This window comes from Trachurus japonicus, chromosome 7 (assembly GCF_045865225.1).
Source record: "Trachurus japonicus isolate A0001 chromosome 7, Traja_1.0".
NCBI classification, from domain to species: Eukaryota; Metazoa; Chordata; class Actinopteri; order Carangiformes; family Carangidae; genus Trachurus; species Trachurus japonicus.
In genome coordinates, this window is record NC_140913.1 from 14,137,372 (window position 1) to 14,152,985 (window position 15,614).

A 15,614-nucleotide genomic window follows, 5' to 3' on the forward strand; every position below is an offset into this window, starting at 1 on the left:
AAACACGCGGTCGCCATATTGAAATCGGACTGAACCATTTAACGCAAAGGGGTTACTCGCGCAGATAATGTTTCCATCAGCATTATTCTGGATTAAAGGTTAATACATGACTACTGTATATTTGGTGTAAGAATAGCTAAAATTAAATAAATGTAATGTAAAGAATCATTTTATGGTAAACTAAATGTTCAATCATAATTTCGAAGATATCCTCCAAACCTTCCAGTTGGTATTTTCCGTCGTGGTGCATCAGTTGCCATGGTAATCCTCACGTTGCCATGTAGGCCTGCTTTGCAGAGCATCGAACAAGCAAGACACAGAGCAGAGAGGCAAATCAACGCCCGTCAAGAAAGCACACAAAATACGGTAAAATAATAACGTCCACAGTAGAAACTAAAGATAAAAGCACTGGAAGCAATGATGAAAAGCTGCAGCGCCTCACTTCACCCACCAGAGGGCGGTAAGGCGCCGTCACTGCGCGCTGTTCGCCTGAAGAGGAAGAGGAAGCGGTAGTTACAAACCGAGCTGCCGCGCTGAGATCAGAGCATAGACTGTAATTGGCATTACATACCTAATGTAAAGTCGTATTTTGATCATCTGATCTATCGCTCTGGAAGATGTTTGGACTTTTTCGTAAAAGTAAACCTGTGAAAATCAGGAGTTTTAGTGAAAACAGGAAATATGGAGTGGCTGCTAAAGACCTGAAGGAGCTGATTAAGAAAGGCTGTAAGACTCTACAGGTGAGTCCGTGTGTGTTCAACAGCTGTTTTTAACTTGCTCCTCTTCTCTCTGTTGCAGCGATACACAGCTGTCGATAAATTGACTAGTAAAAGTTGCTATTAACATAATTTTAGTGTCTGGGGACAAAGCTTTATCTGTTTAATTAACTGCTGTCCTACATAGGCACGAGGCCGGTCCAGTTCAGGGTCAGACTCTGTATCCTGCACCAGATGTGACGAACATAAGAAACTGACAGAGCTAAACTTATCTTCTTATGATGTTACACGATGATCCTGACACGTCACAGTTATCTGCATTTAGATAAGACTCAACATTATTAATGTTATTTACAGAACAGCACGACGAGAGGTCAGAGAAGTTCACAGAGACAGTGCAGAGGAGTTACTGTGTGTTCCAGATGTTCCAAGTCATAGTAATAACTGTAATAACAACTTGATTGCACTTCATAGCAAATCAGAGTTACAAAGTATTATAGTAACATAAAAACAAATCAATAAAAGACTCAGAGCAGAGGCCAAGAGTCCATTAGCAAGGCAAGAAAAGAAAAGTAAAAGAAAAAAACTGTAGAAATGAAAAGCAAAAGTAAAAGAAAAAAACTGTAGAAACTACTGCTGCACCATACAAAAACATCACACTGTGATTATACAGACAGACTTTGTGATTTCAACATGAATGATTATGCTTCCCTTTCACCTAAAAAAATAAATACAATTGATGATGTGTGATTTTTTGGGGGGGGGTCTTGTGTCAAACAAACCTGTCCGCATATGTTTTGAGAATAAGATTTCTTGACCATTGACCTCGACTATTTATTTAATTCGACTAAAGAAAACCCCGTGCAATTCAACATAAAAAGCGCAAAAGAAAACAAAATGAAACTCATTATCTCGAACAGCCTTTCTTCTTCTAAATTCACAAACTTCCCGGTTTTAACCATGCGTGGTAAAACACCAGATCTCAGATGAGTCAAGTCAAATCTTTGGTTTTCAGTTGAGACTTTGGGGCAGAGTTTAACAGAGTTAAACAGGACATCAGGCAGCATATTTGTCCCTTAGATGAGAGCAGGTCTGACACATAACAATTTGTCATAAGATGTCAGTTTAAAAGTATTCAAAATCCAGCCAAAAAGCTATGTGCTGTGTGGAGATGTCTCTTCTGCTCTGAGTGAACATCTGTCTGCATCTTTATCTCTATCCATATCCTTGTAATCAGAGCAGACTCTGTCCCAGGCAACATTTAGTCACAAGATCATCACAGTGTCCTCACTGTCCTGTTGTCACGTCTCCAGATTGTGTGGACACTGTGAAATAAAAATAAGAAATAGTCTCTTATCAGAAAACTGAACTTTATTCTGTGCACCACAGTAAACCCAAGACCCACATCTTTAGGCATTTAACATCATTTTATTCATTTATCTTTCTATTTATTTGTATACATTAAGCTGTTTTACTGGTATGTCATTTTATTCTATGATAATTTCCTGCATTGTTGGAAATTTGCATTGCATTGTTGTTATTTCTGTTTTTTGTTTTTTGTTACCTCCCTTTATATTATACATCTCACTTGAAATTGAAATAGCATCCATTATTATTGTTATGTTATTACATTCTCAGTTGCCGCTCACTGGTGCACACGTTTGTTTGTACTCTGATGGGACAAAAGTGACGGAGGAATTCTTCTTGACTCTGCCCGACCACACTGAGCTGGTGCTTCTCTCCAAGGAGCAGACGTGGAGCGGGGGTGGGTATAACAATATAAACAATCAATCAATTCAATTCCTTAATTGTTTTTCATTTACCAAATCATAATGTACATTCTCAGAAGGGTCCTTACAGAATAAGGTGAAGCTGCTGTTTATTATAGAGAGAAACCAACATTTTGTTTTGTTGTAACCATAACAACAATAACAGTTATACCTGTAGATAATGGTTATACTGATTGTCACAGTGAAGATAACACATATAGGTACCGCTACCAGTGTTATCAGTAATACCAGTAGATAAATAAATCATCATCATTATCATTGTCAGTAATATTCAGGTGCTTCATCTCTGACCCTGTGTGTTGTGATTTCAGTCGTGTGTGACATCAGCCGGTTACTGATCACAGACCGTTACGGCGATGACATCATCAAGGAGGCGAGGGGTCTCCTGTCTGATGAGCGCTCTCCAAAGAGCCGCAAGATCCTGACGGACCTGCTGCAGAACCTGGAGGACAGGTCAGAGCTGGAGAGCAGAGGGGAGGATGAGGATTGGTTCACAGGTACGAAGGAGTCATCGAGATGATGGTCTCAGTCTCTCGTTTTAAAACACTTGGTTGGTTGGTTTAGGGAGATGAATGGGTGGGTGGGTGGGTAGGTAGGTAATGTGTTGTAATGTGTTATGAAGTTGACATGAACTCATTTTCATTTCAGGCATCGACACTCGGTTCAAGACAAAGTCGTCCTACATGAAGTTCAACTGTGAGAGCAGGATACGAGGCTACATGAAGGAGGTAGGTCTGTGGGCTGAGGCTCTGTCAGTCAGTCACTCAGTCAATAACTCAGTCAGTCAGTCAAGTGTTGGTCTGTGGTCTCAGGTGGAAGCTGCAACCAGAAGCATCCAGAAAGCTAAAGTCAAGGCTGAGTTCGTGAAGGCGGCCAGCAGCCTGGTGGAGATGCTGAGAGCCGACAGATACAACGGCTCGTACTTCAGCAGGACGGAGAAGCAGCCGGATCGACTCTGCACCCGGGAGGGCTGGTTCACCTGTCAGGTACGAGTCGACCAGACAGACCTGAATGATTGAGTGACACACACAGATCACCAGACTGAACTGATCACTGGTATTTACACCATTGTCTTCCTCAGGGGTCGTTTGACCAGAGCATGTGTAAGTCCCTTCACTCCATCAACCCGTACGGCAGCAGAGAGAGCAGGATCGTCTTCAGCACCTGGAACCTGGACCACAGGTCAGAAACTTTTCACTGTCCAGGAGCCAAAAAATATATCAAAAATATAACAACATCCAGAATATTATTAATATCCAGAATTATATTAATATCTTTATCTATTTAAGAATCATTCCCCACATTGTGTGGTCTGTCATATTTTCCAAAAAAAAAAGTATCTATTGACTAGAAGCTGTTTCCAAGCTAAAGTCCTTGATAGAAATGTAGTGAAGTCAGAAGTGACAAGATACTGAAATATTAATATAATATAGTGCATTACTCAAGTAAATGTACTTGGATACTGTGCCTCCCTGTTGCTTCACACATGTTCTGTGCATGTTAAGTAAAATTATTCATTCATAGCTGTCATTTCTCCTCTGTAGATTAATTTTTATACTCCAAATAATTTGCTTTTGTGCATTGATACACATCAGCATACCTTTATGTTTTAGTTTATCCTGCTTTTCATGTCATTTCACACACAGTATTGTGAATGTAAAAAGTTGGCAGAAGGATTTTATGTTAAAACAAATCACTATTTTAACGATTGACCCGCCTGGTTCAGCAGACTCCATGCTCCCTAACATTTCCTCTTTGTGTCGGCATCAGGATAGAGAAGAAGAGGACGGTCATTCCCGCTCTGCTGGAGGCTCTGCAGAATCACAAGATGGCCGACATCAACCTAAGCTATTTCTACCGCCTACTGTTCACCAGGGAAAACCTGAAGCTGGTTCACATCGTGTGCCACAAGAAGGGAGCTCACAACCTGCTGTGTGACGACAAGAAAGTTTTCAAACGAAGCAGCGACGCAAACAATAGGAAGCAGACGGACAAAGGCAAGAAGAGGCGTCTAAAGTGAAAATTTTAAGTATTTATCTATGTGTACGGAAGCTGAGAGAGGCCACACGCAGATATTTTATCTCAAGATAACGAGATGTAGAACTTGTTAGTTAGAGGTCAGATCTGACAATGGTCTTCTATGAAAAGACAGTGTCATTTCTGCGTTGTTCCCAGATAACAGGATCGTTATCTCGGTATAACGAGCTTTGTTATAATGAGATGCTACATGAAAAATCACACAAAGACAAAAACGTGCTACAATTTCAGAAAAGAACTTCATCAATTTGACAACGAGGTGCAAAAACAACACAGCATAAGTGTTTCTTGGGACCCAAAAAAGTGACGGCTAGTAGCTATAGGCTAATGCAAAGCTAACAGTACATATTAGCAATCATGTCAGAAACATCAAACATGTGATATTGGCATTATAATAAACTAAACAATCTCACCTTATTTTCCAAACACCACTAACTAGGGGTGTAACGGTACACAAAAGTCACGGTTCGGTACGTACCTCGGTTCAGGGGTCACGGTTCGGTACGGTTTCGGTACAACAGACACTAATTGAATGTAAAACTAAAATCTGTCTTGTGTTATAAAAGTTAAAAGAAAAAAGAATAGGCCTACAAAATAAAACAAGTGCATTAGGAGTGTTATAATGCCATTCATTAATTCTAGAGGAAAAAAAACGTGCACTTGACAACTGGCAACTATTATTCGAATTATTAAATTATTATTATTAAAAAAAATATTATTAAAAAAACAAAACAATAAACTGACATCAATGTTGGTTTACACAGTTAAATTAGACTAGCAGTTACTTTGGTGATGTTTCTGGTCCTGCCTGTGTTCATAAAACATATTAGGCAGCTACACGCATATCCCCCAAAAAACTGAAGACTGGATCGCTGGATCACCAAGAAAGACACAGGTAAGGAAAAAAGGAGACCGCACACTAGTTAAAAGCTCCCGTGACAGTTTAATGTCACTCACACGTTTCGGGCGTCAGCCCTTCATCAGACAAAATGTGTCTGATTATATATAGTGTGCGGCCTCCTTTTCTCCTCACCTGTCTGTGTTCATGTCAAGAGGCTTAAAAGCTGCGGGATAAGTTGTTGCACACAACTTGTCTTTTTACTTGCACCAGTGATTGACATATCGGGTTGAACATGCGCTACGTGTTTGATGCGTTTCTAGCGACGCACCGCGCATCCGTGAAACATCGCCGACGGACTTTGTCCGGTGGACCAGTCGCGAGCATGGATGTATTATGGTCGCGAGCCGCCGCCGCCGCCGCCGTTTGTTTCATTGAGAAGCCACAGTGACATGAATGAAGCAGACAGCTCTCCTCCTCTAACTTCACGCTCTCATCACTTCTCTTCTTCGTCTGCTATGACGGCTGCAGGCAGCTTCGAGGCTCATTACCGCCACCTGGATTCGAGTGAGGACTCGACTTTTTTTTTTTTTAATATTCATTCAGACGTATTCGTCGTGTGACTGTGTGCACCGAACCGTGACCCCCATACCGTGACGGCACGGGACGAATACATATACCGTTACACCCCTACCACTAACAGATTGCCAACTTCCAAATTCAAGAGGCAATGAACTGAAGTGCCTTAGTCCATCAGTTTTCTGTGTCCCCAGAAACACGACTGTTTTGTTGAGTTTTTGCAGAGTATGTTGATGCAAGTTGTTTTCTAAATTTGTAGCAGATTTGTATCTTCACATGTATTTTTTTTTATTACACTGCATTGAACTCTCAGGGCCACCATAGATAACATAATAGCCGCGTTTCCACTGCAGGAGTTCCTGGTAAAAGGAGGGGGTAGGAACTTCTACAGGAACCGTCCACTCCTCTCGGTGGCTGTGTCTCCACTGCAGACAGGACCCAGGCTCTTATGGCGACGTGCAACAGTTTCGATCATTGCGTGGTCGTTGTGCAGCGTTTTTTTTACTGCTCTTGTTGTTGTTTTTTTCTGTCAGTATAGACGCTTTCTTAAAAAATGAAAAAATGCCATCTCGATCGTCACGTAATCCCGCGATCGCCTATTTACCACTCTTTTTTTTACCAGGCCTACTGCTACTCTCATCTTTTACTGAGTTATTCTCTCTTTTTTCCGGCCGTTTTTCCGTTTTTAGTAACGTTGGGTTCAGGGCCGATCCAAGTACCTACCCCCAGGCAGGGACTTGTGGAAGTGGAGACACGCACCAACGGGGCTGGCCCCGTAAGATTACCCCGAAGTTCCTGCATTGGAAACGCGCCTAAGAAAACAAAATACTTTTTTTTTCAGCTTCTGTACTATGACAACACAGTGTATCTGTGAATATCTAAGGAGCTTTTTAGAAACAAGGTGAACTCCCAATTTTATTTATACCTCATTGAGTTAATTATAACACGGAAGTGAAATCATGAAAAACATTTATTTGTTCTTTTTGTTGGCACGGTGATGTAAAATGCTGCAACTGGCTACAATGACTGTTTCCTACAACAACTGTACAAGGCATTCAATCAGTCACAAAGCTGAATACAGTAGTAGAATATGAAAGAAGCATTTTTTGCATAAATAAGGCAGTACTGTACAATTATATAAAACATGTGTTGGACGATCAGAAGAGAAACTTAATGAGCACAATGACTTCCACTCTGATTTCACTTTTTCAAAGTCAGATCTAAGTTATTCTCAGTTAATCAGAAACTTCAGTGTGTTTTTATTTAACTATAAATGTTTTGTTTGTCTTTTCTACAAATGTGAACTTAATAGGAACTGCATCAGGGAAAACAATTAGCTGCATTGATACAAATTATGTGAGATATGTTTATATACCGACGGATGTATTTTATGTTATGAAGCTGCCAAAGAAAAAAAAACTGAGCAGACAAAGACTCACTGAGCAGGAATATGAGGCTATGTCCACACTGCTGCAGTTTTCTTTTAAAACATGTCTGTTTTTCTACATTGTCACAGTGGCTACACAGTGATCATTCACACTTAAGCACTAGCGGTTAAAGTAACAGCAAAAGTAGCGGCAATTAAAAACTGCAAATTAAAGTGTTACTGAGCTTGTTTTCTTTGCTGCAGCTGCAGAAGTATTTTTTTGCAACTATCTACTTCCTGTTAACACGGCTGGGATGTGCTCTGTGCGGGTGATTGCTCAGGTCTGCCTATGTTTTCAGGTGTTTTAAAGTCTAGATGGATATTGTTTTTGTCTTAAAAAGCTATTTTCAAAATAAAATATACGATATAACAGTATGAACGCAGCCTAGGACACTTGGTGAGCAATGACCCTTATTCTGAAAACTACTGACACAACATTCATCGGAAACAATGAATTTATGATATTAAATCTCTGACCTGTGTGTTCCCTCCTCCCTCGTCACATGAACTCTTTAATATTTGAAATTTTTAACCTTTTAAATTGTAAATGTTGGAAAAAATAAAATGTTGTTTAGTCTCAAACTTTAGTGCAGCACTGTATTTGGCATTTCTCAATTGATCTCGAGCATTACACGGTCTGTGCACTGATTGGTCAATATAAAGTGCTGTCAACACCAAACACACCCTCAAGGTTAAGTCCTGGTGAATTGAACCTTGTGTGAGCGTAATTTAACAATAAATAATTCAACTATCACTTTTCAAGGCGATGAATCTCTTTGCTGCAGTTGTGTTTGAAAGAACTGTCAAAGGAAATAGAGTACTGAGGTATCAGCCAGGTGCTGTGGTTGGAAAACTTTTTGGCTTCTTTGTGCAACATCCACATCCAGCGCTTGGCGGCGACGTGCTGGAGGCAGGTTCAGAGTCATTTGGCTGATTTTTCCTAAGTGCTGTTGGGAGGTTTTTTTACGTCATCTCCTCAGACGTCGCTGTGAGACCGCCACAGTTTCTCATCACTAGCTGCCTCCTCTGTCGTCCTGCTGCGTGCTGAAGCCTGCCTCCTCTTCATCACTGTCCTCTCTGGCGTAGTAATGTCGCCGCCGGTTCTCCCTGTGGACCCGGGCCGAGGTCGCCGACGGTCTCTGAGGAAAGTCCTGTGACATAAGAAGTTCATGTTTGGAGTTACTTCATCATTTTCAACCAGGAGGCATCAGATCAAACTGATGAGGTGTCGGTTTCTGAGCAGCTGCAAGATGCTTGACGTTAGGGCTGTGATCACTCCATCTGTTCTCTCTTATTACTCATCACTTTTAATTCTTAAAAACATCAATCCTGAGGTGAACAAGAAGCAGAACATAACAAATCAAACCAGTGTTTGGGGCTGTTTTTATGAATGAAAGTAAAAGGTTGTCTGTTATGATGCAAACAATTATTTTTTGCTCAAAAGATTTGAGTTAATCTCAACTCTTCTGGTGTTTCGTAATATGTTTATTTACTATAAAAGGGGGGGCTCATGTTTTCTGTGCTGTTGTTTCTTGTCAGCAGCAGAAGGTGGAGTTTATTGAATAAAGAGAATTTTGCCCATCTTTGTATGAACAAGACGGGAGGTTGTAAAACAGTGTCTGAGCAGCGCTGCGCTTTCAGTACAGACTGGAAGTCTTTCATGTCTAACATTGTTTTTATTGTTTTGTCTTTCTTGTCTGTGTAGTACACTTTTATGTATTTTGCTATATGTATTGTATTTATTGTTTTGTTTTTATTCCTTGTGGTGTACTGCTGTATTTTATTTATTTATTAGGGATGTCGGACGCAAATTAGCCGCCTGGCTATAATCCGGCATATTTACAGCAGTATTTTTTTTAGTTATACTAATGTTCATTAATATGCACTGTCCCTATTCAAATAAATGCTATTATAAGTGACGGGCTGAGGCTGACCTGATAGCATGCTAACTTTAGAGACAAGAGACAGGAGTTGATGTCAGTGTTTGTTTCCACCTCTGGAGACAGACGTGAGTAAAGAAATGAAGTTTGTTTCTGAACTCACTGTGTTTTTTCTTGACTGGTGAGCAAACAGCTGCTGATGCTAACTAAGCTACGTAGCAACAGAAAAACTAACAAACATCTCTTCTTAAGAAGAACATGGCCAGATTTGACTGGTTGGTCCATTGATTCTATTATTACTGAATTATTGTGTATAAAACCACAACTTATATTTCCAGTTATTTATCTCATTTATATATATTTTCTTTTTAGTATTTTTTAGTTTAAAAAAAAATATATATGTTTATATATATTTATATATAAAAAAATATTTAAAAAATTTAGCATCTTATTATATCTTTGTACGCTATAGTTACCTTTGCTTTCAACCATCCAGTCATCAGTTTTCTCACTTCCTGTTATTGTCTTATTTATATTGTTTCTATTCATTTGAGTTATTTACTGTGTTAGTATGATTTTTTTTTATTCATTCACTGAAGCGACACAGGTTGCTAGTTACCATAGTAACCTAATCTGCCTCACCTGCACAGCATCCAGGTTTCCGAAGAACTGCTCCACAGGGAGAATCTGGTTGCTGTCGTCGTCTGGAAAGAAGGTCATTTCTGTTTCTTCATAATCCATCTCTTCCCGCTCATGTTTGTCCTCGAGGCCGTTCACTCTGCTGCAGGCGTTCACGTCCACGTCCGCGTCCAGACCCGTCCTCAGCTCGTTCTCTTTGCCCTCCTGCCCCTCAAGCTCAGGCGATGCCGAGCACCTCGTCCTGCCGGTGGCCTGGTGGCACTCACAGCTGATGTAAGGCCGTCTCTCCAGAGGGTCGGCCGCTCCGCTGGAGCCGCTCTGTGCTGCCGAGGGCGTCTTAGGGCCTTTCATACACCTCCTCCTGGCTGCAGACACCTGCCACACAAAGTCAAAGGTCACCAGGGTCAGTTGGGGCATTGGGCCTCATTCACCAATATCTTCTTAAGAACCTTCTTAGATTCTTTCTTAAGTTGTTCTTAAGAAGTTCCTTAAGAAAACCCTACAGATTCATCAACGCGTTCGTAAGCCTCAGAATTGTTCGCAGCTGTGTTCCTACTTGATGAATGCCATCTCCTCGTAAGTTGAGGGCGTGTGCCAGGTGAGTCTAATTAACATAGGATTAGCATAGTAAAAGGGCATGAGACTGCAGGGCCGTGTGCACACAGAACCCACAGGCCCTGAGCAGAGAAGGTGAAGTGAGAAGGAAAGTTGAAATGCTCAAATGAAAATCTGGGAGGGAGCACCAGACTCCAAACGTAAAAAGAACTTAAGTAGTGAAGTGGCGCTACTGCGGCAGGAATGAGACAAAGAAACAAACAAAAGGCTTATATTTAGTTTATATTTTTATATTTATATTTAGGCTGTATTTAGTAGCGTCAGCAGTGGATGCAGCTCTTCGGTTGTTATCAGAGAGACCACACTCTCACGTGTGCCATCATAAATATCATCATATTATCACCTATGAAAAAAAAACAGTTGTGTGTAGTGTGCACTGTTGCAGCCCACAATTAGGAAAAAAAAAATCATATCAGCAGCTGTATGCCCCCCCCCCCCCCCAAAAAAGAGAAAAAAAACAACTGATATGAATTAAGTGTCTATAATGTTTTTTAAGAGACTGCAATGATTTGTCAATTATTATTATTAATATATATGATTATTAAAAACATCATAAAAGATAAGAAAATAATTCTTATTCAAATCATATAATATCATACAACTGCAGAACAAAAGAAAACGCTATAATCGGTTATTTTTGCAGAAGTCTCAGCACCTAAAAGTGCGTAAGTATACTCCTGACTGTTCGTAGATTTTGTTCTTAGTTAAGAACAAATTCTGGATAAGAAAACATTCATGAATGCCACAATCTTCGTAAAAACTTCGTAAGTAGGACTTAAGAACAAATTTGTTCCTAAGAACGGTTCGTGAATGAGGCCCATTGTTATTATTTAGTATTATAATCCCAGTCAGAAACGGCAGCATCACATAACTACAGTTCTATTAACACAAACCTTTTTGGAGCCTTTGACCTCAGAGGTGATTTTCCTCTTTCTGGGCTTTAGGCCGCCAAGTTGACCAGGCATCTGCAAAACAATCAGCATATTGTGGTTTGTTTGATCGCTTGTGGCAATAATCAATTATAGCAGGATAATGAAAACAACTGTTTCAAAGCAGCAACACTGTGGTGACTGCTTTGCAGCTATTTCATTAAATCACTTTAATCCCAACATCCCTGATACTTGCACTTAATACAACGGTCACAAAGCTTCTTTGTTTCACTGTTTATGGGAATGTCCACAGATGATGTGTTTTGGAAGACAGTGCTGGAGCTGTCCAGTGAGATCACAGATTCAAAATATCTATTTTTTACTAACTCATATACTGGTACATTATATTTTCATATTTACATGCCTTCTTGATTTCCAGTGTGGATGTGTGGAGGATTTTATTGTAACTTGAACAGATAGAGATGATCTACACATGGCATGTTCTTTAAATAGCTGCTTCTATTAATCTGTTATATGCATACCATTTTAGCATATTAGTTATATTGTGCATTGTGCTTTTGGTGAGATCTTTGCTGTAAAATAAAAAACACAAAAATCAGGAGTGCATCTGACAGTGCATTTTAAAATGTTTATATGTCTGACTGACACCAATATTTATAGACTCCGACTCCCAGATTCTGCAACTCCAGTGCTTGAAATCCTCCGGGTACTTTTCAGAGGGTAAGATCAGGTTTGTGACACCACAACAGCCGAGAGTCGCTGCTGAACTGAATCTTCCCCATGCCTCACATTATCCAATGCAACATTTAAACTGTTTTATTTGCTTGTTTGCAGAGAAACTTTAACCCGCATACTAAGTACTGTTATTTACTGTTCTTCATTAGAGGTTGTCAGATGATTCTTCACTGAACCATCTGGAGCAGCAGGAATGAGCAGAAGTCGCTGTAAAAAAAAAAAAGCCATAAACTTTCAAATGGCTGTAAAATACCACCATGTGAACTTGTTTTTAAACAGTGTAGTTTCTGCATTTACTTGTGAGTTCAGTCGGGTAGGTTATCTGCGTGCACACTCAACCACACTGACTCTTTTTAAATTGTTTGCACGTTACACAAAATCTATGCTGTTGTTTTTTTGTGTGTGTTGTTGTTATTGTTGTTTTGCTGTCCAGAGAGGATGTGCAGGTGGAAGTGAAACCACTCTGCTCATGTTAGTCCTAACCTCAATGTAAAGGAAACACTACCTCATACAAGCAAGCAAGAAAGAAAGAAAGAAATGTTCTATTAATGGAAGGTAATAAAATTAACCAATGTTTCTATAAACACATTGTACATACAGACGTATATTTTAATCTACCAGGCCCCCCCCCCGAGCTGGAGCCCAACACCGCCCCTGTTTCCTTCACACCAAACTCCGCCCAAAATATTGTCAATTTAACCAGCGTGATGCTCACAAGCCACGACTCAACCCCCCGTTTGCTCCCGACCTTTATCACACTGACTTTACATTAAACAACATTTCAGCTGCGCCGAATCAAAGTTTGTAAAAACCGCTTAACGTGTCAGCTGTGAAGAGGACACCACATGTCCGGTGATGGAGCCGAAGTTTTAATCCTCCAGCTCCAGACGGAGAGTCGGTCGGTCTGAGTGCGGTGTCGGTGAAGGAGACGGTTTTTATCACAGACGGGCGGCTCAGAGTCACATGGCGGAAGAAACAGTTTCACCTCTGTCTGTGATAACAACGAGCCGTGCTCTGCTGGCTCGCCGAAACTAACCAAACATCGAAACAAGAGACACGTAAACTAACTACGAGTTCGTGAAGCTAGCGGCTAACTAACTAGTTGATAACGTTAGCTGCTGTGGGTCAACTCACACAAACACTCATCATAAACACTCACCCTGTGAATCATCTGCGGCGGAGTTCAGCCTCTGTTTTTCGGCGAGTCCGATAAAAAAGCCCAGTGACGTTTTCGACTCCTAGTTCGTGTTTAGCTTTAAAAACAAAAACAAAGCTAGCTGTAAACAGAGGCGGTCGTTTCACGATGAGCGTCGTCGCTCTGCTTGGCTCGGCTCGGCTCGGCTCGGCTCCGTGGGCTCGGAGCAGCAGACTCGGTCTATTTCCTGCTACCGAGGTTCAGCCACAGGTCAGAGTGTTTACCAGGGCAAACTATTGTGACTTTGATTACTTACCAAAATAAAGCAGATCAGCCTTTAAGAGGCTAAATGTCAGGGCGTGCGTTTCTATTGTTCTTCTGTTTGGCCATTTTCTTCCGCCTTTTTACGGTCTTCTTCTAGTCCTTCATACTTTGTGCTATTTCAACAATTCATATATCAAAACGTGCAGCTTCTTTTGAACTTTATCGGCATTACTTTTCTCTTTTTAACTATTTATACTTTTTCAAATATTTAACTTTTTCTGATTTTTTTCAGCTTTATAATGTGTGTGTATTGCGTCTAACGAGCAGAGCCAGAGTGGTGTCAGAGTGGAGAGAGGCAAAAAAACATTCTAGAGTTTTTCTGGCTAAACTGTCAGCACGGCCACAAATTAAACTCTAGACAAATTATTTTCTCCAGTTTTGTAGCCACACTTGTCTTCTGGCTAAAATTCTGGTCAAAAATGCAAAGAGACTTAGATAATAATTTTAAATATTTTTTAAATGCAGCCAGGGAGCTCTCTGCTCTCATTAAGCTCAATGCATTTTTTTCACATCAGCAGGAGAAGGAGCTCAACTTTGTAACTTGCTGTTAAGTGCTTTTTAATTCATTTTAATTCACCAAAAAATAGTCACAGGTCACAAAAAAGTCCTCTTCTTACTTGGTGTGGCTAATTTATATTAATTTATTTTTGTTTTAAGCATCATTGAAAAATCTCACATTCATCAAAGTCTCAACCTCTCTTCTTGACAACTCCTCTGTAGTGTAGGGTTAGGGTAACTGCCTGCCAACCCTAAGGTCACTGGTTCGAATCCAAGGGAAGAATTCATGTTATGTTATGTTGAATTCTGCTCTCCTCCCCCGCCTTCAATTGGTTACAGGTGTTTGTTATCTCCTTGATTACTCGTACCAGTTTGCAGCACATCATCACATTACAATGAATGACAACAGTCTTGAAAGCAGTGTGCTCTCTGTAGCCGAGTGGCAGAGTAAAGGCTTAGTGATCATATGGTCATGGGTTCGATTCCTGCCTCAGTCCATTTCACATCATTGCTTGACTTTTGATTCCAATTATTCAGCTGTCATTGGACAGTCTTTGATTCCTCATAGTATAAAGCTCATTGTAACACAGGTTCTCTGTGGCCATATGGTTAGTGTGTTAGGTGTTGTGCTATTTCAACAATTCATATATCAAAACGTGCAGCTTTTTTTGAACATTATCGGCGTTACTTTTCCTCTTTTTAACTATTTATACTTTTTAAAATATTTAACTTTTTCTGCAAATTAAACTCTAGACAAATTATTTTCTCCAGTTTTGTAGCCACACTTGTCTTCTGGCTAAAATTCTGGTCAAAAATGCAAAGAGACTTAGATAATAATTTTAAATATTTTTTAAATGCAGCCAGGGAGCTCTCTGCTCTCATTCAGCCCAATGCTGAGAATTCTCCACAACTCTGTCTGAAACATGCTTATGTCTGTGCTCTCTGTGGCGAAGTGGCAGAGTAAAGGTTTATTGATCATGAGGTCATGGGTTTGATTCCTTACTTTTTTTTTTAAGCAGAAGCCAGTGATCCTCTTATCAAAGGTTTTCTTTACCCCTCACATACTGTCTCTGTCTGTAGCCTAGTGGTTAGCTTGCTGGTCTGGAGACCTGAAGGTTGCCGGTTCAAATCTTGCCTCAACAACAATTACAGTGAACTATTTTCCCAGTTGTCCTCTGTTGACTTCTGATAACTTGCTTCATGTTGAAACTGCTGCTCTCAGCCTGAAATTCACAGAAATTTTCATTCTAAGTCATTCAAGCTTGACTCTCAAGCTTTCTTGATGTTGACTGTGTGCAGATCATTAACAGACAACAGTCTCTGCAACTGTGTGTGTACTGTGGCCTAGAGGCAGAGTGGAAGTCTAATGACCATGAGGTTGTGGGTTCGATTCCGACCTTGGTCAAACATTTGTATGGTGATCACTGCTTGCACTATTTGCTAATTCTGCAACAGCGTTCAGTCGCTATCAGCAGTCACACCATTTCCATTCTTGGAAATGCTTTTTCTAGT

General features: G+C 40.3%; 2 protein-coding genes across 2 annotated transcripts; one reads left to right on the forward strand and one right to left on the reverse strand.

Annotated features, from left to right (window-relative positions):
• The first annotated feature begins 505 nt into the window (after positions 1-505).
• Positions 506-4,802, forward strand: dffb (DNA fragmentation factor, beta polypeptide (caspase-activated DNase)). The gene is made up of 7 exons (XM_085781362.1): positions 506-740; positions 2,355-2,481; positions 2,818-3,003; positions 3,155-3,234; positions 3,319-3,492; positions 3,588-3,688; positions 4,277-4,802. Exons 1-7 carry the CDS (start codon positions 618-620, stop codon positions 4,524-4,526), a joined length of 1,041 nt encoding a protein of 346 aa, XP_085637488.1. The 5' UTR covers positions 506-617; the 3' UTR covers positions 4,527-4,802.
• A 2,110-nt stretch (positions 4,803-6,912) lies between these two features.
• Positions 6,913-13,374, reverse strand: c7h1orf174 (chromosome 7 C1orf174 homolog). The gene is made up of 4 exons (XM_085781363.1): positions 13,305-13,374; positions 11,414-11,485; positions 9,909-10,280; positions 6,913-8,537 (listed from the first exon to the last, which is right to left on the reverse strand). Exons 1-4 carry the CDS (start codon positions 13,314-13,316, stop codon positions 8,400-8,402), a joined length of 594 nt encoding a protein of 197 aa, XP_085637489.1. The 5' UTR covers positions 13,317-13,374; the 3' UTR covers positions 6,913-8,399.
• Positions 13,375-15,614: the final 2,240 nt, after the last annotated feature.